This window comes from Protomyctophum parallelum, assembly GCF_964188405.1.
Source record: "Protomyctophum parallelum genome assembly, chromosome: 12".
Lineage (NCBI taxonomy): Eukaryota > Metazoa > Chordata > Actinopteri > Myctophiformes > Myctophidae > Protomyctophum > Protomyctophum parallelum.
In genome coordinates, this window is record NC_139712.1 from 35945055 (window position 1) to 35971576 (window position 26522).

The 26522-nt window shown below is 43.8% G+C and overlaps 1 protein-coding gene across 5 annotated transcripts; it reads right to left on the reverse strand.

The window, feature by feature from the left end:
• Positions 1–11538: 11538 nt before the first annotated feature.
• Positions 11539–25226, reverse strand: zbtb14 (zinc finger and BTB domain containing 14). 5 transcript variants are annotated; one of them, XR_014570079.1, is made up of 11 exons: positions 25096–25226; positions 21339–21527; positions 19221–19391; positions 18502–18606; positions 18204–18344; positions 17039–17292; positions 16480–16565; positions 15033–15172; positions 14384–14479; positions 13134–13809; positions 11539–12938 (listed from the first exon to the last, which is right to left on the reverse strand). XR_014570079.1 is itself a non-coding variant. In XM_083778693.1 (10 exons), the coding sequence occupies exons 2-10, from the start codon at positions 21525–21527 to the stop codon at positions 13675–13677; spliced, it is 1317 nt and encodes a 438-aa protein (XP_083634819.1). In that variant the 5' UTR covers positions 25096–25226; the 3' UTR covers positions 11539–13674. The 5 variants fall into 5 exon arrangements, 4 of the variants coding, with proteins under 4 accessions (XP_083634819.1, XP_083634821.1, XP_083634820.1 ...); XM_083778693.1 differs by having other exon boundaries at positions 11539–13809; XM_083778695.1 differs by lacking the exon at positions 25096–25226 and adding an exon at positions 24675–24741 and having other exon boundaries at positions 11539–13809.
• Positions 25227–26522: the final 1296 nt, after the last annotated feature.

Here is a 26522-nt window from a genome sequence, read left to right on the forward strand (position 1 = left end):
AATGATAATTACGCAGTTAATTAGCTAAGCCAGTGCACCATTGGTCCTTCCAGGTGGTCCCCAGCTAAATGAATGATTGTCATTTAAAAAAAAAATTGGTACCAACATCAATACAGAATGGAATTGTGGACAAAATCTATATCATCAAAATAAATATCATCAAATGGTGGTCCGTGGCTCAAATGGGTCTGAGGGGCTAAATGTCATCAAACGGTGGTCCATGGCTCAAATGGGTCTGAGGGGCTAAATGTCATGGTCAGTGCCTAGGCTAATGGACCTTGATATGTTGAAAACCACGGAGCTAAATAAGCTAAACACCTGCAGGCTGCAAACACTCACGTGAGTTTGATAGACCGCAGACTGATGACTTAGTTTCCACAGTTTCTTGTAGAAGCTTTTTTCTTGTTTTTTACCAGCCTGGTAAAAACACTGACGACTCTACTCTCTGTTTTGTTACGAGTTATTCATTAAAACAAACAGCTTGTTGTAGCAAACAAACAAACACTACAGCAGCGTGGTGCCTGGGTGTTGGACTGTTGGCGTGGGTGTGGTTATTGATTTTACCGTGGTGTGACGTGTGAGCGTGAGCGACCGGAGGACTTAAATACATGCGCATGCGCATCCCGTGCACCGCAGCTCAAGGAACACACACACACACACACACACACACACACACACGCAAACAAACACACACGCACAATTTATTTATGTATTTATTCATTCATTAATTTCATGACAGTAAAACTGAATTGGCTGCATTGAAGTGTATATGATTCAACTTTTCATGGTTTATATTAAATTGTTTTAAAATGTTTAAAATGTTTACTATAGTAGGCCTATAGTAAAAAGTCACGACGAAATATTAAAGAAGAGTAAAGCTCCAGTTGCCATGTATTGCTGTACTGCAATATATTTTGATGAGAAATATTTTTTATGGAATATTTTATATTGGATAAAATATAGGCTACCCTTTTTGCTAAATAATATTATGTTAATGACGTTTAGAGGATTTAGAACACTTTCCTGGGGGTCTTTATGTGTGTAAGAAGCATTCAGGTCCATTTAGAAAACAATGTTCTTTGAATGGATGGTTCTTACTGGCCCACCCATAATGGTTTGAATGGTTGGATGTTCTTACTGGCCCACCCATAATGGTTTGAATGGTTGGATGGTTCTTGCTGGCCCACTCATAATAGTTTGAATGGTTGGATGGTTCTTGCTGGCCCACCCATAATAGTTTGAATGGTTGGATGGTTATTGCTGGCCCACTCATAATAGTTTGAATGGTTGGATGGTTCTTGCTGGCCCACCCATAATAGTTTGAATGGTTGGATGGTTCTTACTGGCCCACCCATAATGGTTTGAATGGTTGGATGGTTCTTGCTGACCCACCCATAATGGTTGGAATGTTTCTTACTGGCCCACCCATAATGGTTGGAATGATTCTTACCGGCCCACCCATAATGGTTGGAATGATTCTTACTGGCCCACCCATAATGGTTGGAATGATTCTTACTGGCCCACCCATAATGGTTGGAATGATTCTTACTGGCCCACCCATAATGGTTTGAATGGTTGGATGGTTCTTACTGGCCCACCTATAATGGTTTGAATGGTTCTTACTGGCCCACCCATAATGGTTTGAATGGTTGGATGGATGCTCATAATACACATCTGTTCCCTACTCAGTCTGGCCAGGGTCCTATTTTGACTCAAATTTTAATTAAGAAAAGTTTTACATTGGAAGACACTAAATTAGCCCTGTGGGGGTCTTCAGGGAAACTGGGCGGTAGTGGGTTCCTGGGGCCCTTCATTGTTGATTGTGTTAAATTTAGGTTTAAAAAAAAGATGATAAAAAAGGGACCCTCGAGTCGTGTCAGATTAGAGTCTTCCTCAGGATCTCTGGAGAGTTGTCATAACATTACATGACTGAACACATGGCAACACAGAAACCAAGGTCTCTCTCTCTCTCTCTCTCTCTCTCTGTGTGTGTCTGTATTATTCACATCTTGCAGTAGTCTGACTGTCTGCATGGTCGCTATGCACCACAGCAGTATCCTAGCAACAACAACATCCCGGAATGTCTCTGACAACAGCAGCAATGGAGGAGAGACTCCCCCAGGTGTCCGTGTCCGTCTACCCACCCACCCCCCCGCCTCCCCCCTCTCTCTCTCTCTCTCTCTCTCTCTCTCTCTCTCTCTCTGTCTCTCTCTCTGTCTCTCTCTCTCTCTGTATGTTCTGCAGTTTCATTGCTTTGCAGAGAGCGTAGAGCTCTCAGAGGAAGTGCAGCGCTCCATGGCGGGAGACACAGAGACGCACCATGGATGCACCACAATGGAAACTAGCCAGCAGACAACTAAACACTTCAATGGTACTGAAGGTAAGGCCAATAATATGATCATATAATGCATTATAATGATAAGCATCAGTCATTGTTGGTGATGAAACACTTCACTGCAAAATGTAAGTTCTGCTGTTATTGTATAGCAGTAACAGTTCCTTATAGTCATCATTATATTATGTTTTACTAATTATATAAAACATTCCAGACATTATAAACCCTTGTGTTTTATATACAAACCATACAAACAATATTGTAGAAACAATATTAGTCATTATAAACCTATATGGTTATATACTTTGGTTACATACACCTGTATAAACCAAACTTATACGGTATGTTTTTCAAACACCTTAGTCATTCTAATCTCAGGGTGTTCGAAGGCCTCATGGTGGCGCTATAACAGCCCCTAAGGCCTAAGTCTTGAACCACAGGCTGTAGACTCAAAATGTTCAACTCATTAGATTTCCGCCATATAGACAATTCTTCCAAACAGACCTGCATATTGTTGTCCAAAACTCATAAAAGAATGCCACGCATCGTCTCTGGGGTCATGTGATGAAATGTATAGGCCCAAAAGTATAATACATTTTTCTTCTTTTCTTTGGCTATAACTGGCTTTCAAAGTTTATAGGAGCTTATTTTACAATAATGGCTAAATAAGTGCATCGTCCGATCGATTCCAAATGTCACCCTAATAGTATAGTGTGTGCACGCACACACACACACACACACACACGCACGCAAAAGTTTTGTCCCCTCAGCCATCGTGGCATTGAGGGTGGTTCTGTTACAGTGGGGTGTATTGTCTTGGTGTTATGTTTTCTGTACTGTGTGTTAGGATGGTTCTGTATACAGTGGGGTGTATGTATTGTCTTGGTGTTATGTTTTCTGTACTGTGTGTTAGGATGGTTCTGTATACAGTGGGGTGTATGTATTGTCTTGGTGTTATGTTTTCTGTACTGTGTGTTAGGATGGTTCTGTATACAGTGGGGTGTATGTATTGTCTTGGTGTTATGTTTTCTGTACTGTGTGTTAGGATGGTTCTGTATACAGTGGGGTGTATGTATTGTCTTGGTGTTATGTTTTCTGTACTGTGTGTTAGGATGGTTCTGTATACAGTGGGGTGTATGTATTGTCTTGGTGTTTAATATGTTTTCTGTACTGTGTGTTAGGATGGTTCTGTATACAGTGGGGTGTATGTATTGTCTTGGTGTTATGTTTTCTGTACTGTGTGTTAGGATGGTTCTGTATACAGTGGGGTGTATGTATTGTCTTGTTGTTTAATATGTTTTCTGTACTATGTGTTAGGACGGTTCTGTATACAGTGGGGTGTATGTATTGTCTTGGTGTTTAATATATTTTCTGTACTATGTGTTGTTTTGTTGTGGGTGTTTGAACAGACCTGTGAAGATGAATATCGGGACAATAAAGATTATAAATAGTGTCGCATTTTACATTGATCGGCTTTATGAAAAATTATATATATAAGGGCTACTTTTGACAAATGAATGACCTAAAAATACATGTTGTCATTTTGTTTGTTTTGAGTAAATGCATACAAGGCCTCATAATTATGTTTTTTTTGTAAGACATTTTTTGCCGTCACATTACTGTAATGTGACACATTACTGTAATGTGACACATTACTGTAATGTGACAGGAAAGAGGGAGAGAGAAGGGGTAAAGACATGCGGCTTGGGATTGTAAACCATGGCACGCCGTCGGCCTGGATTACTGGCCTAGCTGCCTGGACCACTCAGCCGCGGCCCAGGCCAAGATGCAATGCTTTAATATGATGAGCACTGATGACATCTCTCTCTCTCTCTCTCTCTCTCTCTCTCTCTCTCTCTCTCCCCCCCAGGTGATGGCGTAATGATGTAAATATGATGATCGCTACAGGGGGGTTGTTGCGTATAAACGCACGGCGACAGGAAGACAAGAAAAAACCTCCCAAACATCACAGGAAACACAAGAAAAAGAGGTCCACACCCCCCCCCCCCCACACACACACACACACACACACACACACTGGAAAATGGAAATTTTGAGTTTACATAGTACACATGCATAAACTTTCCTTAATGATCTGGTTTCAGTATTTATGTATGATGTATTTTCTCTATTATTAAGGATATTGCAGCGGTCAATTTGTATTGGTAGTGGGGAGGGAGGCATTTTCGGGGGTCCCCAGGCAAAAACATTGAGAACACCTGGTGTTCCTAAGTACACAAAAGTAAAGTACTTTAGAAAACTTTAGTTATACTAGTTACTTTTGCACAGTGTGCATTGTGAGCTTGTAGATCTGCTTTTTTCAACAGATCTTTATAGCCTGCCAATGAATACTTTCTACTTGTGGTACTTTGAGTACATTTTGATACCAATACTTTTGTAATTCCATACTTATACTTGTAACATGTAGGCTATTTCTACATTGCCGTATTAATACGTTTAAAAAATGTACTTTTTCCACTATAGATAGTCAATAGATTGCCATAGAAGTCTCATTAAACACCGTCTGTGACTGTGTGCGTGTGTGTGTGTGTGTGTGTGTGTGTGTGTGTGTGTGTGTGTGTGTGTGTGTGTGTGTGTGTGTGTGTGTGTGTGTGTGTGTGTGTGTGTGTGCGTGCGTGCGTGCGTGCGTGCGTGCGTGCGTGCGTGCGTGCGTGCGTGCGTGCGTGCGTGCGTGCGTGCGTGCGTGCGTGCGTGCGTGCGCAGGAGAAGTGAGGTGGTGGTCGTCAAGGGGAAGTTGAAGCTGTGTTCACTGTCGGGCGTGTTTGCGCTGCTCGGCATCATGGTCCTGATGGTGGGCGGGGCCATGGCCTCGCTGGGGTACTGGCCCAAAGACGCAGCGTTTACCTCCATCAACACCACCATTACTACTGTTACTACCAATACTACTAGTAGTAATACTACCAGCAGTATTCATACTACTACTAGTATTATTACTACTACATCTACCAATCCTGAGGTATGTACCCCCCTTCAATACTTCTAAAGGGCCTTGCAAACGGGGAGCGATAAAACGCGCCTATAGTTCACTTTCAATGAGACCTGCATTTTTGCTCGGAGAAGTCGCGGCGCGACAACGCCATAGGAAAGCCTGTTTAGTTTCCTTTTAAATTTAACCCCAATTTTTAGGTAACATGTACAGTACAGTACAGTACAGTACAGTACAGTACAGTACAGTACAGTACAGTACAGTACAGTACAGTACAGTACAGTACAGTACAGTACAGTACAGTACAGCGACACATTTTATTTGTGGGATGAGGAGCACAGCTGAGTACAGTATTGTGGGCCCATGAAAAATAAAAGGCCAGTGAAGTCTCACGGATAAGATTAATGGATGACGGGGTCCATGGAGTATCCGTGTCCCCTCACTGTAACTAACAGCCCTCCAAGAACATTCATCCGCATAACAACGAGCGGCCGTGCATGTGTGCATCCTCACAAACAGCGAAAATAGCCGATCTGGATGAGGAATAGCAGCGCTCTCGTCGGGAGGGGGGACCTTACGAGTAGGGCAACCAAATGGTCAGCTACGTCCCTGACAGTGTTAAAGAGCTGGAGTGTAGAGACATAATTTGTGCCTAACAATAGGTTTTAACAGCAGGAGACCAACGGCAAGCGTCGCTTGAATTTCATTGGCTATCGCCCAATCGCACACTATCGCCGGGCAACGTTGCCCAAAAGATGAATTATTTTATCTCTTCGGCCGACGTTGCTCCGCCCACTTTTCGACCATCGACTGTTCGCCTGCTATCGCCTCTATCGCCAGTAGTTGCCGGGTCCCATTGACAAATAATGCACTACCGGAAATTCGTCTGGGTGTCACCCACTGTTAAAACGTACTGTAAGGGCTCCCAAACGGTTCAGCTCGCATTTTGTGTCTCTCTGGGACCCAAACAATCCTTTATGAGTTAATAATTTAAGCCCTATTAATCATGATAGGCCTATTCATTGCATTTTTTGTCTTGTTTTAACATTTTGAAAATAGTTTAATATTTGTAGGAAATGAGGACAAAAGGCATATTTACTCAAGACACAAAACAATTGGTCCACGGACCACGACGTATGAATGTGTTTGGGTTTTGGAAAAACTGTGAGCTAGAGTGTGTAACACTTATTTTAACAAATATATCACAGCATGTTTTAGCTTTATGATATTAAAACATCTCAGTTTTTATCTAGGGAGAAACCGGAGACATCTTTCATTTTAACAAGACGGACAACTTTAACAATACCAAACGAGGATTCCTGGAGCAATTCCTTGAGAGGTACGCACGCACGCGCGCGCGTGCGCGCACGCACGCACGCGCACACACACACACACACACACACACACACACACACACACACACACACAGGTGGCATAGAACAGGGCAGGCCCTCTAGAATTTGAATGTTGTCCTTCAGGCAGTACCAACTGTTCACCTGTAGGTGTCCTACCTTACCCGGCCTACCACGTCTCAGTAGAAAAGCATGGAGACCAAGGAGGCTTGGTTTACATTGTCAAAGCAAGTTCCAAAATAAAATCAATTAAAAACTAAAATGTCTGTACAATTGAAGGGAATACAGCAATGTGAAATTAACAGAGCTATATGGTAACTTGGGGAAATAACTGGCTTACAGAACCAGGCGGCGGCGGTGGCTCAGGGGTAGAGCGCCTGGATGGAAACCGTAAGGTTGCCAGTTCGAACCCGGGCTCCCCCAGAGTTACTGTCGAAGTGTCCTTGAGCAAGACACTGAACCCCTAATTGCTCCCGATGTGCTAGTTGGTGCCTTGCATGGTTTCCACTGCCATCGGTGTATGAATGTGTGAATGTAATGCACAATCTCTGTAAAGCGCCTTGGATAAAGGCGCTATATAAATGCACCATTTAACATGGACATTTAATTGCTGTTAGAAATATGGGTATAGGCCTATATGTGGTGTAAAGCTTTTTTCTTTCTTCAAAATGTTCAGGATTTTGCAGTCACTAAGTATCTCTGGGACAAATAGCAGCATAGCAGCCTGTTAAAGACCCCCAGTTATGAATAAGCCTATAGGTTACAATATTTACTGTCAGACAACATTTATAGGCTTTTTTTTTCTTTCTTTTTTTTGCAAATCTCTCTCTCTCGCTCTCTTTTGTTTTTGGTTCTGTTTTCTGTTGTTCTATTTTCTGTTTTTTTGTCTTGTTTGTTTTTTGTTCTTCAATTTTGTTCTTTCTTGTTAATATGAAACAGAATGAAATAAGGATAGGCATTAATAAGCTACTAGCATCTGCCTATACCTTTTAGATCACGTTAAAAAATAAATAATCTTATAATCTCTTGCTCAGGTATCTCTGCGACCAGAGGTTAAAGGTCGCGGGTCCCCTGGTCATGGGGGCGGGGCTCTTCCTGTTCATCTGCGCCAATGCCGTGCTGCACGAGTCGCGCGACCGCCACACCAAGGTCATCAACCTCCGAGACATCTACTCCACCACCATCGACCTGCACCGCCAGCAGCGCCGCGAGGCCAACGGCAGCCTCACTAACCACGCCCCAAAGGACGAGGGGGAGGAGGAGGAGGGGGGCAAACCGCTGTCACCAGGGGGCAGCGGCCGGGCGCCGGGGGTGTTTAGTATTTACACTCCTCTACGCTCGTCCTCCCGTTCTCCCCTCTGCTCCTCGCCCCCTTCCCCCCTCCCACTGCACGCCATCGACCCCTACCATGACCCTATTGGCCCCAACACTGACCCCAACCCTATTGACCCCAACACTGACCCTAAACATGACCCTGTTGACAACAACATTAACCCTATTGACATCAACCTTAAACATGACCCTATTGACCCCAAAACTGACCCTAAACGTGACCATGTTGACCTCAACACTGACCCTGACCCTATTGACCCCAACACTGACCCTAAACATGACCCTATTGACCACAACTCTGACCCTAAACATGATCCTATTGACCCTGTCCCTAAACATGACCCTATTGACCCTGACCCTAAACATGACCCTGGTGACCCCAACTCTGACCCTAAACATGACCCCATTGACCCTAAACATGACCCCAGTGAGCCTGATCCTAGTGTCTCCATGCAGACAGCTCTTCCAGTGCATCGTGGGAGGTGAGCCTTCCCTCCCTCCAGGAAATGTATCCGCGAAGCGGAGCTTAGTGCAAGGCTCAGTGTAATTTGGCGAGGAGCTCTACCGTAGTATCAAGAGGCGAGACCACCACATTTCTAAGCAGTTTCCACCCGGCTACCATTAGACTGTTGAACACTGCGTGGCTTGTCTGCCACACCGGAACACTTTCCCCTATATGCCGGGTCTAGTCTCCTTATGTGGCAAGAATAGATTATGTTCATACTTCCTTATGTGGTTTTACCCAATGTGGCTACTGGCTTTACCTTTCCTTGTTGCACAAAGAACCTATATGTCCTAAGTTGCACACTACACCAGAACAAACAAAGTCAGTTCAGGAGTCATGCAGTATCATGGAGTTCAGGAGTTGCACTTCATACCGCCACCGAACAGTTATGTGGCTCAACGCTCCCAGCTCGCACTGTCGTTGGCGAGTAGAGACTCGTCCAAGCAGTGTGTGCAGACTGTGCACTACAGCCAGCAGCACTGCTGGAGCCTGGAAGGAACGCATGGTTAAATTAATACCCTGAATATCCCCACAACACGCTGTGGGGGACATTTGTGACGAAGGTATATCGAGGTTTCCCTCTCTAACTATTTGGAGAGAGATTTCAGAAGTGTTTGCACCTCCTGGAAGTTTTGGCTCGATTTTGTGACCGATTACAGTAGATTACAGTACCGATTACAGTAGCCCTAGTTTGGGTATAGTCACAACATCTAGGATGCACTGAACACCCGAGCCTCGGAACGATGTCATGTTGTTTGTAGCCTATAGTCAACTGCACCTTAAGAACACTGCAACTGCTGCTAGGTGTTGGCATGCTGCACATGTATGTACATGTCTGCATATGATGCTAATGTTCTGAACATCATGTACCTGCTAGTACTGTACATAATGCTATTTGATTATTGTCTCCACCAGGCCGAAGGCATGGGGAGAGAGTATGTTTTGCACTCAGTCTGTGTGTGTGTGTGTGTGTGTGTGTGTGTGTGTGTGTGTCCATCCGTGTGTGTGTGTGTGTGTGTGTGTGTGTGTGTGTGTGTGTGTGTGTGTGTGTGTGTGTGTGTGTGTGTGTGTGTGTGTTGGCCTGTTATAGTGCCACCAACAGGTGGATTTTTGCAAAACACATATTTTGCAAAACACAAAATGCTTCAAATCATTCAATTGCCATCCAAGGCGTAAGAATGGTAAATGGTGCATTTATATAGCGCCTTTATCCAAGGCGCTTTACATAGTGCATTACATTCACCCACACACATTCATACACCGATTGCGGCGGAAGCCATGCAAGGTACCAACCAGCACATCGGGAGCAATTTGGGGTTCAGTGTCTTGCCCTGCGCAAGCACGGGAGCAGGCGCTAGTCCGAGATGCGGACACATGTCGAATAGTATGCCTCCCGCCACCAGGAGGCCACAACCTGACCTGCCCTGGTGGAGACCTGTGCCCATCTAGTTTGACCTGTTTCTCTGCTCTACCTCTATGCTCTCTCTCTCTTCTCATGAAAAACTACAACATGATGGAGAGCGCACATGCACACGTTAGCCTGTTATGTGAGAATAAAGTCGATTTGCGTTGTGATTCTGAGGGGGAATCAAACCTTGCTCACTCAGCGCATGTGTAGCAGTAGTCGCCCAGAGCCTGTGCCTGAAGACCTAAAGCCTGATATCTATACTGTAGTCATGTAGTGTGTAGTGTATGCTCATCATGAGATGGCTCATTTTCTGTCTACTCACTCTGTGGCCAGTTCAGAAACCTGCCTACCTGCGACATCAATTGCGATTCCAAGCCAATAGAAACTGTAGCCTTTCTCTTCCTGGAAAGTTAGCATGCTAAATGGAAATACATTTCTTGCATTCATGAAGAAAACAATATATCTCTGCTGTCGGGAGGAAACCAGCTCATAACTCCAAAATGTTCATTTATCAGGAAATGAAAAATATAACATTTTCAGAAAACCATATATTTTTAAAACAAAGCAATACAGCCTCATCAAAGTTGGTGTTGTAACTTTATATATTGTCAATTACTTCCATGAGAGGGTCCAAAGCACTTTTTACAACTTTGGTTCAATATTTTCGAAACAGACGTAAAGGGTGTTCAATAGCACTGATTTATGCCAAAAAAATGTAGTTAAGAGGTTTCCTCCCGACAGCAACGGTTTAAACCTGCTTCTATTAGCTTGGAATCCCCATAGATGATGTCAATGATAGGCGTTTCTGAACGGTTTACACTGCAGCCGTTCTCTGAGATACAGAATAGACAAAGATGGTACCATATAATTAAAAACAAGCAAATATTAAGTGGTCCATCAATTTAATGTTTTATTCCTCAACAATCAATGTATCTAAAGCAGTGTTTCTCAAATATGAGCTATATACGTGTGCCCGGGGTATGCATGGGGTTTGAGAAAATGGAAGAATATATTTTTTAATAATAAAACACTGACAAGACTCTTGTGTGAACCTGAAGTGTTAAAGTCAATACAAACTACAACAAAGTATACTTAAGTAAATACATTTTATTTGTAATATCGAGCGATTGCTGTATTGAATGTGGAAAAACTAAATTAAACATTTTAAAAGAATTGTGAAAATAACAGATCTCACAATGTGCCGCAGTGTGACATCATGACATATGAGCTTGTAGATTGACCAAAATACATAAAACATTATCCAACTTCAGTCATCCACCAAAGGTCTCGATAAAGTCCCAGATGGATAAGCACATATACAGGCTGGAACCTTGTTTTTACCTGTGCCTGGATCCACTGTTTTGTAGCTCATGTTTTATCCCATCTGATACAGGAGCACTTTTGTTATATTTTCTTAACCAGTGGTTCCCAAAATCTTTCATGTCAAGGACCCCCAAATTCACACTAATTAGCCCACAGACCCCCCATTTGAAGAGATATGCCAGGGATCCCCATAAGAGAAGATTATTACCCCACTTTGGGAACCACTGTTAACTACTTAGCTTACATGGTTTCTCAAAACACAGACACTTTCAGCCATATTACCATGGTGACACCATGTTCACAATGACAACGCTGACATCATTGATAGATCAACCTCGTTTATTACATCTGTAACCGTGACAAGACAATCAACATCCATTAGAAATGACAGGAAGTCATTGAGACACAAAACAGTAGATATTTACAGAATCAGAAACAAACAAAACAATAAAGTGATGAGGACATGAGCTGGGAGAAAGGAGACGAGGATCCTAACCATGGGTGTGTTGGGAAATGCACTCTAAAGTTGCAACTAAAAGTTTTTTTTGGGATGTTTCTAACTAAAGTGTGGTTGCTTAATTGGTCTTGTTTCCTAATATTGTTAAACAAACCAGTGGTTCTCAAACATTGTCTTTCTTTTTAAGTATCCAAAATTATGGGTTTAAGGAAGATTCTTCTGAACATGTGTCCTATTGGTAATTTGATCAATTTATATATACTCTTTCATCAGGTTAAAATAACTTTAATATACATTATTACTGTAGGACTTGACTAGCCTACCAACCACATACGTTAAAGGGATTGTGACATTTTTGTAATTTCTCTTCAAAATAAAAGGTTTTTCTGAGCTCAATTCGACACAAAAAACCTGAACTTTTAACATTCCGTAGATTTTCTGTGGTTTTCTGGCTCAAACAAGTGCTCTGATTTTCCTGCTGTTTGTGATAAGAGCTAGCAAAGCCATACATGTCAATGGGATTAAATGTCAATGTCAATGGGATTTGCCAGCAGATGTCACTGTTTTCATTGAAGCTCTATAAGGCTTCCAAACCCCAGAGAAAACTCCAGACCACAGAATGTTCAAAGTTCAGGTTTGTTAGGTGAAATTGAGGTCATAAAACCTAAAAGAAAAACGAAAAATACAAATAAATTAAAATGAATGTCATGAAACCTTTACGTTTTTGCCAGATTTGTACATCACTTATTGTCGCCGAATGTTCACCCCAATAATAGGATGCTACGGTTGAAGTGTTTAATCCATTTCTAGTAAATACCCCACTGACATACACAGCCAGTTCATCCATCATCTGACAGCTCATGTACTGGAAAAATGTGCTTCCATTCCCATTCAAATTAACACTTTCATTTCAAAGGAGGAAGGACATTATAATGTATAAAGTCTCGTCAATAACATACCATAGGTGTGAATGTATCTTAACAGTTTTGAATGCTGCTTTTTTTTTTTTTTATTCATGATTTATAAAATCAAAGCTCAGCGGAGCGGCGCTGAAAATGCTTATTTTGGCCCTCGTACAGATTAACATGGGATTTTCTTTACACATTGCAATAGGATATTCTTTAAGTTAGTACGCAAAACATATTGGATCTTATGTACCTACCTATTATTATGGGATGTTTATATACATATTATGCAATGTTATGAGCACATTATTAAGGGATGTTATGGACATAACACAAAATGAGTTTGGTAGATTATTTCCCTGTTGAAACAATAACTTACGTTTAATACCATTGGAAAGCTTCCCTTGTATTGACTCGTTTTGCGTGTAGGAGTACCTGGGGTTTCATTATCTCCCCATAGGATCCCACTATTAACAGAGTCCACACCATTCATAAATTCCACTAATAATGACAGCCCAAGACATCCTGGGCTCTGTCTCTCCCCTTAGGAACCTACTCTAACTAAATACTAGGAAGCTCAAAACAAGATTATTTTGGAGAGTTTGAGTGTCTTTCATGGGGTCAACGCGCATCCTCAGCTTAGGGCATTCACTTCTAGTCATTTTTACTAGTTGACTAGTTGTCGACTACCTGTAGTTGTTTAACTACCCATTATTAAAAAAAAAAAAAAAAATGGAAATAAATATTTGTACATTTAAAAACTGTGTACTATAACTGTAATCTACCTGATCTTGAGGCCTACAAAATCTGGGGAAAAAGAAGTAGAAAAATAAATAACTTTTTTTTCCTTTCCTTTTCTCATCAACTAGTACCAACAAGGTCGACTAGTGGATTTACTAGTCGAGTAGTTGAATAGTCGACTAGTTGCTTAAAGCCCTACTCAGCTGTGCTGCTCATCCCACAAATGCATGTTCCCTACAAATGATTTAAAAAGGGAAATAAACAGGCTTTCCATCGGTATAAATGTTATTGCCAAGAAGCATTGTTACAACAGAGAAATAATCTACCAAAGTATGTTTATTAATATGTTATTCGTGTTATTGTGGGATGTTATGCACAAGTGATTGTGTCTAGTTGCTGTTGTGCCTCGGCTGCCATGGCGGCGGCTTGTAGTGCGTCCGGGTCAGAGGTCAACTGTTTCCTCTCGCTGTGCATGTTGTTTTCATGTCGCTTCAGGTCCGACGCCTGGAAGCACACACACGCACGCACACACACACAAGCGTTTAGGATGGAAGTCTTGTTGACTGTGACGTTTTGTGACCCTTTTAAAATAATTGGGAAGTGTGTCAGCCGCGCAGCTCGCAACTGAGAGCTTCACTTTAAATGCCTCGACTGCACTCACAGGTTAACTATACCTCAGTCTTTCCCTTGCAATTCCCGGGTTAAGATTCTGTGAGTTTTGTTGTCAGATCCGTAAGGAAACGCAAGACCAATAACCAAGCATGGTGTGGGCCTGGGCCAATGCACTTTAAATAATCTGACGAGGGATTCTTCCACACTTTCACTGAGATCTTATTGGCTCACAGACTCCGTTGCAGGGATCAATGAGGGGCTTCAAGTCACAGTAACGGCTCCACAGACAAATCACTTTTGTCTGCAGAGCTAGTGCTTCACACTGGGGTGTGAAGCACTTCCATGTACATGTATATTTGTACATGTACATGTATATTTGCTGATTGTTTACCACCCAGGATAGCGACATTATGGTTGTAGTAGTAGCAGTAATATTGGTAGCAGTAACATTGTGCATTAATATTACCTTAGCAAAGGCTTTGGTACAGGAGCCACAAACAAAGGGTTTCTCTCCTCGATGTCTCCTCTCATGGTCTTTAAGATGAGACTTATGTTTAAATGCCTGCAGAGGATAGACAGACAGACAGACAGACATCTTTAAGATGATGTGACTAATCTTTAAATGCCTGCAGAGTTTGAGTAGTTACCTTGCCTGATGTAAGTGCACATATTGGTGTAGTTGCTCCATTGATGAATAACATGAATAAACCACATTCACATTGCATGGTGATACAGCTACCAAAGAAACTCTTTTTGCACATGAACAAAAAAAAACAAAGCTGCTTTTGCCAATTATAAATACATTTAAAGACACATACAGGTCGATGTTGTTATTTCTAACAGAAACATCATCATGAGAATGACACTTTTCTTCAAAATAAAATGCTGTAGCGGGTTTTGTGATGTTCTATATTGGCAGAATCCGTTTTGTATGCGTTGGTTTATGTCCTATAAGAGTCTCACCGTACAATGTGACTCAATGAGGAGACTATTTTTGAATATCAATCTAATCAACAGAGCAACTAATTGAAGATATCTCCAATATTTGGAATTACATCGTGACAGGGTAACTACACAGGGTAGCGCCACTTTAAGACAGACAGAGACAGACAGACCTTATCGCACATCTGACAGGCGAAGGGTCTCTCGTTGCTATGGACACGCTCATGCTTCTTTAGGTCTGGAGCTCTGATGAACGACTTGCCACACACATCACAGCGGTACGGTTTGAACCCTGTGTGGATCTTTAAATGTTCTACACACGCATGCACACACACACACACACGCACACACACAATCCGTAGAATGTAACTATTGTGGGATGTCGCATGACAGCGGGCCGTCAGAGCGCCACCCCAACGAGAGTCAGTGGACCATTAGAGGCGGAGCACAGCCCAGAAGATAGCGACCCGCCCTGGGTCACGTGATTGACCACAAGTATCTACCCATCTTCCTCCTCAATCAGAGCAATTACGCAACAGCCGCGCGCGTAACGTTTGAAAGGGAGGGCACAGATGAGCGCTCCACCTCATTCTCCACTGACTCACGGAGGGAGCACTAACTTGGCACTCTGGCGGCAACTCCATTATGGAAAACACACTCCTGAAGGAATAGGAGAGTGAAGCCCATCACACACTGTCTGCGACCGCCGTGCGTCAAAACAGCCGCCTCCGTTATCTTCAATGAACCTATCGCACACCGGCGGCGTCCGACGCACGCTGGCGCCTCGCCTGACGCGCTGATAGAACCAGTTCTATTTTCCAGGCGTCGCGTCGCGCCGTGTCGGACGGAGCCGGTGTGTGTTGGGCTTGAGAGGGACAATGTACCGATAGGAGGAATTGAACTTGGACTGATTATAGACTGTTTTGCCCTGGAAAAGGAAGAACCTAAGTTACACATTTATATTTGCCCGTTAACCAACTGTGTGTGCTGAATTTAAGTTTGAAACTTGTGCATTTCCTCAATAAATGCCCACGTAGGCAAAACTTGCTGTGTCTCCCGCCTATCTTTGTTCAGTGACAACAAAGACATTAGGTACATGAACCATAGAATCCCTATTCTGCGGGCGAACATTTAGCAAAAATAGACGATCTAAAAGAATTGTGACACATTACGAGCTTGTAGATGGGCTATTTTTTTATTTTATCTTCACCTCTAATGACTTGTGGGTGCGTGCGTGCGTGTGTATTATTTAACCCATTTAGACCCGAGGACGATTCTACAAATGTCTTTTAAATCCTGTCAGGAGAACGACTGACATGTTTCTATGTCAGTCGTTCTCAAACATTTTCATGTCAATGACCACCGAAAATATGTTATTGGCTGCCGACCCCCATCTGAAAATATGTTGTTCCAGGGACCCTCACCAGAAGCAAAGATATGAGTTAAAAACGTTCGCTCTGAAAGATTTGCACCACATTTTCACGGTAAAAAAAAGGATCTATGAGCTTGTAGATCTGCTATTTTTCAATACCTAAAGTGTAACATGATGCTTAAAACACCAAAAGGGGTTCCCGTTCAGAATGGGTTAATAACAAATAATAATAAGATAAATCTTTGTACCTTTTAGGTGAGCGTGTGTGGTGAATGCTTTGCTGCAGACCTCACAGACGAACGGTCGCTCTGCAGAATGTAGCTTCTCATGTTTACTGGAGGAGATAGGAGAGGAAACAACATGTAAACAACATGCCAAATGCCTATTATACGAACCCTTTTTTCTTTCTTTTTTTAATTGACGTTTTCTGGACGGGTAGAGCGTAAAATGTGTGATAATAAGTAAGGCCAGGCGGGGCCTCGGGCCAGCCCAGTTGGGGCCCAGTTAGGACCGAGGTAGTGCCGGGCCTTAATTTTCGGGCCTGTTGAGAACTCGGCTGCCGGGCGCGGCTGCGCTATTAACTTTGGGGCGGGCCCGTCTAGAGTTTGAACGGACAGGCATTTGTCAAAAGGGAGACATTGAAGATGAAGGACGGGTGGGGAGGATCAACATATGGAATGTCAGAACAGGTCAGCTCCATATATGGAGATCTAAGGATTTGATGAGGTCAACATGTAGAGTTGCTGGCTGGCTCCATATATGCAGATCTAGGTGATGATCCAAACAATTAACTAGTACTTTACGTACCGCAGTCGGTTCTCGTCCAGGAAGTGCTTTCCGCAGATGGGACAGGCCAGCTGGTCTCGGTGGCCGTACAGTAAATATTCAAACTTCATGTCCGTGGTCCCCGACGTCCAGCCGCTCGCCTGCTCATCCTTAATGCCGCCCCCGCCGATGGTCTCGGCGAATGACAGTGTCTGGGTGGTGTGATGATGCCCCGCCCCCAAATCCTTAGGCTCTGTGTCCATCTCTGAAACGACGTCCTGGTCGTAACAGGCGACCTGACGGAGACAGACAGACAGACAGACAGACAGACAGACAGGTGGTGAGGGAGACAGTAAGCAGTTAGCTGTGAATGTGTGTACAGTTGGGTATTTGTCAGTGAATTAATGCAATTACCGTACAACTTTGCCAGCTAAAATTGCCAGCATGTAACAAGCTAATGAGCTAGCATGTCCCTTTACTTGTATACCTTTTTACCAAATGAATTAGATCGATCGACCCCCCCCCCCCCCCAAAAAAAAACCATGTAACCCGAAAGAAAATGTTTCTTAAAAATGTTACTGCAGCGTATATGAACAATCAATAACTGTTAAATATTTTACTTTGCTGTTGAGTCAAGAAATCAAGAAAGAAAATAACTGGAACTAGTGCCCTCTAGTGTCTGTCTACACCCATGTCTGTAGAATTGAATGTGGAACATTGATTGACGTGGACATAATGATACGATTAGTCGAAATTGGTTGCTACCTGCTGATGTACAGTAAGTATGTCATATTTTGTTTTACAGGAAAAAACATAAAGGATTAAATGACCTCTGTGATGGATTCATCATGAGGTTAAAACAATGTTATCATTGTAACCAGGTGCTCACCATTATGTAACATGTCGATTTGCTCAGACACATGACGTAAATTCTCCTTTCAATGTTGAGTTAGGACAAAAAGCTGTATTTAGGAGGGGCTAGCTCTCCTCAAAAAAAGAGCATCTGGGCACTCAATTGTAAAAATAAATAAAAAAGGTTTAGCTGTTCTCAGGTGTTCTAGCACTGTTTATTGGGAGTCTTTCTGTGTGTATTATAGTATGCATCTTGCCTTGAGGAAGACCTCTGTAGGTACAATAGAGTACCCAGAACCTCCTTACATTGCAACATGTGTATACACTGTCTGTCTGTCTGTCTGTCTGCGTGCACCTTGTGAATTTCTTCGCTGGTCAGTTTAAGGATGGCCTCCTGGACTCTGAGCGCTGCGCTGGGAGATTTATCTAGTTCCCTACTGCCTGATCCCTCTACGAGGTCATCAGCAGTGGGCGTGTCGTCGCCCAAAACCTGCACCTGGAAACACACACGCACAGGCACACACACAGGCACAGGCACACACACACAATGAGGGGTGGGGCTGCTTGCTTGGCGTGTGTGTGTGTGTGTGTGTGTGTGTGTGTGTGTGTGTGTGTGTGTGTGTGTGTGTGTGTGCGCGTGCATGCACACGTACCTCTGTAACATCACCGTCTTCTGCCAGCTGAGCTTCCGGGGGGAGCGCCATCTTGACGATGTCGTATGGGAACTTATCTTTCTCCTCCGCTGACAAGTCCCGTTTCTGGGGGAGCATATTTCAATGTTACAAACCAAACCACCAGTCTGTAGTTTTATGTCATATAACCAAGCCCCGAGAAGGGCTTGCCACCGTTGATGCGCTAGGCCCTACTGGTCAGAGCCGGGACTACAGGCGGACCCATGCATTTAGCACGAGGAGTCTAACCCGTGCAGCTGGAGTCTAACATTGAGCACTTCCGAAAAAACTTGAAAGAAGTAGACCGTTCTTCCGGTCACTGAGCAACCATCGAAATGAATAGCAGGGGGCGGGGCAGTCCGCCCTCTATCCTTTATAACTCTATGCATATAACCTGTTACAGAAAACTACAGCTTTGACTCCAAGCTTAATGTTAATTGTGGTGTGCACGTGCGTGCATGTGTGTGTAGTGAGTATGCAAGAGGTAAGAATCTTCACTGGCCTTAACTATTGTGTGAATTATGAGCTTGTAGATCTCACTGAATTGACACAAAATAAGAGTTTTTCTTTTTTAAATAGACTAAATTAATTAGTCTGATAAACACACATTTTGTGTGCGTGCGTGCATGCATGCATGCGGCAAAGGTTTGAAATGATCGTAATATTGTCGCATTGCCCAGGCCTGTGTGCGTGCACGTCACCTGGGAGCAGAGTTTATCCAGGAAGCGGATGCCCAGTATTTGACCCGATGACATCATGAGGTTGACATCTCGCTTCTTGACGGAGATCCTGGACGTGTACATGTAGTTTAACACCTCCTCGAAGATGTCACTGCGTATGAAATCTATCTCTATGACCGATGAACTGTCCACCTGTAGACAGACACACACACACACGCACAGAGAGAGAAAGAGAGAGAGATATATGGTTTTAACACAGTTTCTCAACGTCTGACGGGACAGGTCTGTCACTCTGAAAGTGTAAAACTCTAAATATGTTTGGTCAGTTATTTGAAACTAACTGATCGCAAGCTGTTCTTCCTGAGGAGGCCCCGTTCCTTCAGTGTGTGTAACAAGATGCTGCAGTGCAGATACCCATCTATAAATGCACCTGTGAGAGGGAGGATGACTGATTTAAGCAGTCACACCTGGCCTGAGTCAAACTAGAACTGGGCTCAGAGCTGGGTGTGGCTGCACACCTGTTGTGCATGGACTTGATCAAGGCACAACAGGTTAAATCAGTCATCTCCACAAACACTGAGAAGATAGCCTCTGTCCGGACAGTGGAGAGATCGCCTCTCCTGTGTAGAAGGATATTATTGTGTATAATTCCCTGCACATGAAGGTGCGCAGCCACACCCAGCTCTGAGCCCAGTTCTAGTTTGACTCAGGCCAGGTGTGACTGCTTAAATCAGTCATCCTCCCTCTCACAGCACCATATCTCTATAGACCGATTCCGTAGCGGGTCTCATGGTCGCAGCCTACGTATTTCCTGTAGGCGGACTTGACGTAGCTGCGGGGTTTAAACCCTCACCAGGCGCACCTCTTCCACTACAGTGAACGGCAGAGTGACTGATGTTAGTTTGCCTCAAACTTTACTCCTTTACCTGCTTTTTTACTAACACTAACATTACAAAGATGCCCAGAACATTGAGACGAACCTGTGTAGTTTATGGCTGCTCCAACAGTAGTGGCAACATAAAAAATAAAATAAATAAAACGGAATGTCTAATATCCACCGCCGTGGCTGAGACCAGAGCCATTGAGTAATGGTTGAGAGAAGCAGTGAAAGATACATAACGCCAGTCTTACCCAATACCAAATCTTTCTGTTTTATTAACACAAGGCTGCTGTACTTTATAAAGTACAGCAGCCTTGTGTTAATAAAACAGAAAGATTTGGTATTGGGTAAGACTGAAATTATGTATCTTTCAGGACCTTTCACTGCTTTGTCTCAACCATTACTCAATGGCTCTGGTCTTCCGTATTTATTTATTTTTTATGTTGCCACTACTGTTGGAGCAGCCATAAACTACACAGGTTCATCTCGATGTTCTGGATATCTTTGTAATGTAAGTGTTAGTAAAACAGCAGGTAAAATAGTAAAGTTTGAGGCAAACTAACATCAGTCACTCTGCCGTTCACTGTAGTGGAAGAGGTGCGCCTGGTGAGGGTTTAAACCCTGCAGCTACGTCGAGTCCGCCTACAGGAAATACGTAGGCTGCGACCATGAAACCGCTACGGAATCGGTCTATATACATCGTCTATACATCTGTCTGTACGTGTGTACAGCTGTAATGCACGTAACTTGAGAATCGTTCGCGCCACAGACTTCAAGTTCGACCCACGTGTTCCACACCCCCACAGGGAGTGCAGTGCCCGATGTCAAGTCGGTCGATCCCACAGTTGTCCAGAACCGCCACAAAAGGCCTCTGCCCGGGCTCTGGACAGGGCCCCTGCCCAGACTCCATATATGGAGCTGGCCCTTTTCTGACATCACAATAATAATCTTTATTGTCCCGAAGGATATTCGTCTTCACAGTCTGTTCAACACCCACATGAAAAACAACACAAAGCACATTACACCAAGACAATACAAAAACATGAACATGAGGTCCCCACTGTGTACAGAACCATCCTATCGGCGGGGCAGTTTGTTTAATGCCGCGATGGCTGAGGGGACAAAACTCCTACTAATGGTTCTGTAATGGCTGCCAGGTGCCCGCTTCTTTGCTACGGCCTGCTGGGGGTCACAGCAGCGTCAGGGACTCAAACAGACTGAACAAGCTGGTGTGAAGTAGTAGCAGTAGTAGTACAAACCTCGTGTTTTTTAAAGAGTTTCTTGAAGTAATTGGAGCAGGCAGCCAGGACACAGCGGTGAGCCCGGAACTTGACGTCTTCCACAACGACAGCGATGTCGCAGTGTTCTCCCTCCAAACGCTGTTCATTCAACAGCTTCAGAAAGATACTCTTATGTTCACCATCTATGTACTTAACCGTCTCTGACATCTGGAACAGTAAATACACACAACACAATATATTACACTTACACTTACCACAATAATTAAATCCTTTTAAAAACCAATTAAACTGTTTTGGAACAGTTTGTGTCAATATATTAATTGCCATGTAATAAGCAGGGTAATGAATGGTGAGCAGGTCATTGTTGAGAAATAAACCCTGACAGGATGATAGGCAAGAAGAACTGATAAAACTGATAAAAGATGATTCTGACATGTACAGACAGCACCAAATGTTATATGCAAAAGCTATTATGGTAGTACTAGTCAGGAAATTCCTAGAGGGCCCCGCAACCAGACACGTTGAATGCCATAGTCGAAACGGTCACGGGAGCCATATAGCGCAGCAAAGCAGAGCACACGAGTCCGGAGCACACCCGCTGATTTAACAGTAACACATGCGGGCTCCCACGCAGACTACCGCGGACCTCTGCGATACGCGGACCCCCACAAATTTGACACATGAGACATGTTCTTTGTACCTGCCAAGCCAATGTTAACACTACAACCGAAAGCTGTGCGTGAGCCGGTGCGACATATAATGGCTTGGAGAATGTGCTACCTGAGTGCACAAATACAACCAAATAGCCTACAAACAGTCCATTTGTATTTCCATCAGAGTTTATTGTTATAAAAGGGTTCCATTTGTGGTAGGCTAAAGGCCTATTCATTCACCGATTTTCGGTGGTGAGGTGACCACCGCTCCGGTGGTGAGCTGACCACCGGAGCTGAAATAACGTTGAGTGGTGGTGAGTAAAAACAGAAAGAAGGGCTGGAGCGGTAGTTGTAGTTGTAGTTCGGTGGTCACCCCACCACCGTAAATCCAGACTATGTATGAGCCTTAAGGCTACACTGTCAGTCACCTCAACAAATCCTGTTATTTAATTTTTTTAATAAAATATTTACATTTCATAGCACAATTCTGGAGATAGGCCTATAAGGCAGCCACTGGTAATTTAACTGATAATTGATCAGTTCTTGTTTCTTGTTTTGTATGTTTTCTATTGGCCATGGCTGTAATAATGTTTGACTGAATGACTTATATTAACTGCACATTAAGCCCAGTCCACACCATTGATTTCACAACACAACAAGTTAACTGCAACCACTTCCCAAAATTGCCAGACCGGTTGCAAGTTGAACCTCATTGCGCTGCGAATCATAGTTGTGGACTGGGCTTAAAGGACCACTTGACTTGACCTATTTTCGACCTATCTTCATAAGTGGTCCTAATCATTTATAGGACCAGCATTAAATGCTCATTATAAATAACATGGTACCATTTTTGAGGGGCGCTACTATATACAGGTTTAATGTATGTTTTTAGTTCAATGTTTGTTTTAAAACGCCATTGACAAATGAAGGGAAATTTTATATTGTCCCTCATTACATCATATTGTCTCTTTATTGTTAATCAATCAAATCACTGTGTGATTATTTTCGTTTCTGAACTGCCCACAGCCCTCCTGTGAGACAAATAACAGAGTGAGTAAACAATAATAATAATACTGTGGTGATATATCATGTGTGTGTAAAAAATAATGTGGGGACCCCTCTGAGGGTCCACTGGACACACCTAGAGTGCAGATAACAAACATCCAAGCATATTAATGGCGATTAATAATTACTATTATTTATACATGAATGGATATTATTCCAACTGCTATAGGCTTAAGATTCAGGGAGAGAGAGAAAGAGAGAGAGCTCGCGCTCGGGCTCGTGACCAGACCTAATGACCGAACCAAACAACCGATACTGCCTCACTGCCTCCGGTCAACAGGCAGTCAGTCAGTCACGCGTGAGACTGAGCGACGGGGGAGAGGAGAGGGGAGGGGCGTGTTGCCTGCCTGGTCTCTCGTGTAACTGAATGGACATTGATTGATTGATTGAAATATTTATTAACAGTTTGTAGAATTACAGTACATTTTAAGCACAAACTCAATACAAAGACTGATAACTGTGAGTGGACGACCCAATTAAGCATTACACTTGTTTACAACAGGGTCCACATTGTTCAATTCATCAAAACATTTAGAGACATACAAATAGACACTTCTATGTAGCTAAAGAACAGAACAGGAATTCATCATATAGGAAGCAAAAAGGGAAAAGATACATAATACAGTGAGGGGAAATGGGGGGGGGGGGTGGGGCGGTGGGGGGATTCAGATTTTACAGAGGCCAGTTTCGAATTGCAGCCATCCGTAGGTGCCCTTTGAGAGCGGTTTTGAAGGAGTCAAGGGATTCACATGTCTTAATGACTGTTGGTAGGGCGTTCCACATTTTGGTGGCATAGGAGCGAAAATAATTTAGGCCCTTGTTTGTGCCGAATCTGGGTTGTACATGGTTAGTTGCACTCCCTCTGGTGTTGTGGGTGTGGATTTCGTTTACATTAAGGAAGTATGTAGACAGGTACATGGGTATTTTGGTGGTGTATCGAATCTTGTGGACCAGACCCATTGCATGATGCTGTACTCTGTCGTCGACCCTAAGCCATCCCAACCTGTCAAAGTGGGCAGGGGTGAGGTGGGTTCGGGGGGTGAGGCCAAGTAGGAGCCTGACCAGTTTGTTTTGGGAGGTCTGGAGCCTTGTTTTAAGGGCCTTTGAGGTGCTGTGGTACCAAGAGGTGGATGCATAGTCAAAGAAACCTTGTACGAGGGCTCCTGTTAAGGTCTTCAAGGTGTTTTTGTTGACCAGTGAGGAGATCCTGTAAAGGAATCTTGTTCTTTGATTGACTTTTTTGATTACGTTGGTGGCCATTTTATCACGGGAAAGATTGGCCTCCAGGATGGAACCTAGGTAGGTAATTTTATCTTTTCGTGTGATAATATTGTCACCCACTCTAACCAAGAAGCCATCTGCCTTGCTGAGATTACTATTTGATCCTAAGAGAATGGATTCAGTTTTTCCCAGGTGACATCCATGTGTATGTTCATCATGGATGTCAATTCAGGCACATCTTATCTATTTACAGGCAGGCAGCGCCATAGAAACGGACTTATCTCAGCGTATCAATTGATTTACCGTATATATACACGCGGACTATCATTCTCTTGGTAAGATTATTTGGAGGCGTGCACTGTAGTGTACACTGTACAGCACGCACGGCAAGTTTGCCACATTTTCGTTCAGTTACTGGAGTAGTTGTTGTACTCCGCTAGTGGCATTCCTCCTTCTTCTAGTAGTTTGGTGGTCATCATGGCGGCTCGCTTCGCCGTTTCATCCCCCCTCTGTCACTCTCTCTCGGTTTCGTCCTGTGGAGCGACCTCCTCATTCGTTCGGTCGCTCCAGTCCAAGGAGGCTCGAGCCTCCCGCCGCGTGCGACCGTCGACACGCGGGACCGGCCACGGTCAGGCACGAGAGACGTGCCGTGCGGGAGGAAAAAAATGCTCGAGCCCTCGATGCGGAGTCGAGCAGCGCGAGCTGCGGCCGCCATAACGAGACAACATGAACGACCACTGAAAGGCTCGAGCCTCGAGGACGCGCACAAAACAACACACACAAAAACACGCATACACGCGCGCACGACGAAGATAGAAGACGTGGGGATTTCTTACCTTTTCGTCACAGAAGTGTGTGTTTGATGAAGAGCAGAGTTTTTTATGTTACTTTGTGTGTGTGTTTTTTTTGTGGTGTGTGTGTGTGTTACTACTACTACTGTGTGTCGAGGACGAGCACAACACAGGCGGTTTAGAGGGGGGAGGCGGGGCCGCGCTTTTTTGCGCCAGCACGTCAGCAAAGACTTGAGGCGTGTTCACGACACGTGACCGAGCGGAGGCGTGTTCACGTGACCAACGCGCGTACGTACGGTGTACGCAGTGTTGCCATGTCTGCTTATTATGTATAAGCACTCTTGGGCTTCTTTTTCTGTAAAGTTGCTTGTAAATATTGGTAGTTGTGGGTTGCGTTTTTTGGGGGCTTGTTCATAAAGTGTATTTGCTTATTTAGGCTTGCACCCCGAAATACCTGTATGTGTGTCTCAAAGAATAGGTTTAAAGTGCTCATGTTTAAAGTGCTCCCAAAAGAAGCAACTACGGTAGGCCCTGCACCTAGTTGCTTCTTTTGTTTTCCTAGTCCTAGGTTTTCCTTACCATAAGGAGCCCTCATACAAGGTTTCTTCGACTATGCATGCAGCCATGCACGATGCACCTCACCTCATGTACCACAGCACCTCAAAGGCCCTTAAAACAAGGCTCCAGACTTCCCAAAACAAACTGGTCAGGCTACGGGCCGATTCATACTCCTATTTTAGAGCCGAAAAAAAGTCGGTTCGGCTCTGTATAGCCTACAATGTGACGTCATTTGAGGTTCGGGGGGGCGGGTATCATTTCGGCACTACAGCGACGAAACAGCGGTAAAATAGGAGTATGAATCGGCCATACCACTTGGCCTTATAGTCCCAGAACCCACCTGACCAGAGGCATATCTACAATAAGGCGAGGGCAGGCTGTCCGCCTGTCCAAATCAATTTCTGGCCTGGCCAAAATCCATACAATGAGAAAAAAAGAGGACAAAAACAAGACCTGAGATTAATGGACAGCTGATTGGCCGTTGCGGTAGAGCGACCCTCAATCACCCATTGGAATGTAAGCATGCCTTTCAGCCTTTGTATCCTACTCGTCTGGCAGGTATATCTCTTTGAAAACCTTTAGTGCTACGATTGTGTGCGGGGAGATGACAATGAACACATATCTTGCCTGCCCAAAACGTAATTCCTGGATACGCCACTGTACCTCACCCCTGCCCATTTTGATAGGCTGGAATGGCTTAGGGTTGACAACAGAGTAGTACACCAACTTGCAATAGGCCTGCCCTGGTCTACAAGATTCGCTACACCACTAGATACCCATGTACCAGAAGCATAGAGCGGCACAGTCCCGCCCCCTTTCAGAACAACGAGGGCACCAGGAAATAATTCCCCATTCATTTTTTCCCACCAGGAAATAATTCCCCATTCATTTTTCCCATAGACGTTTCAAAAAGT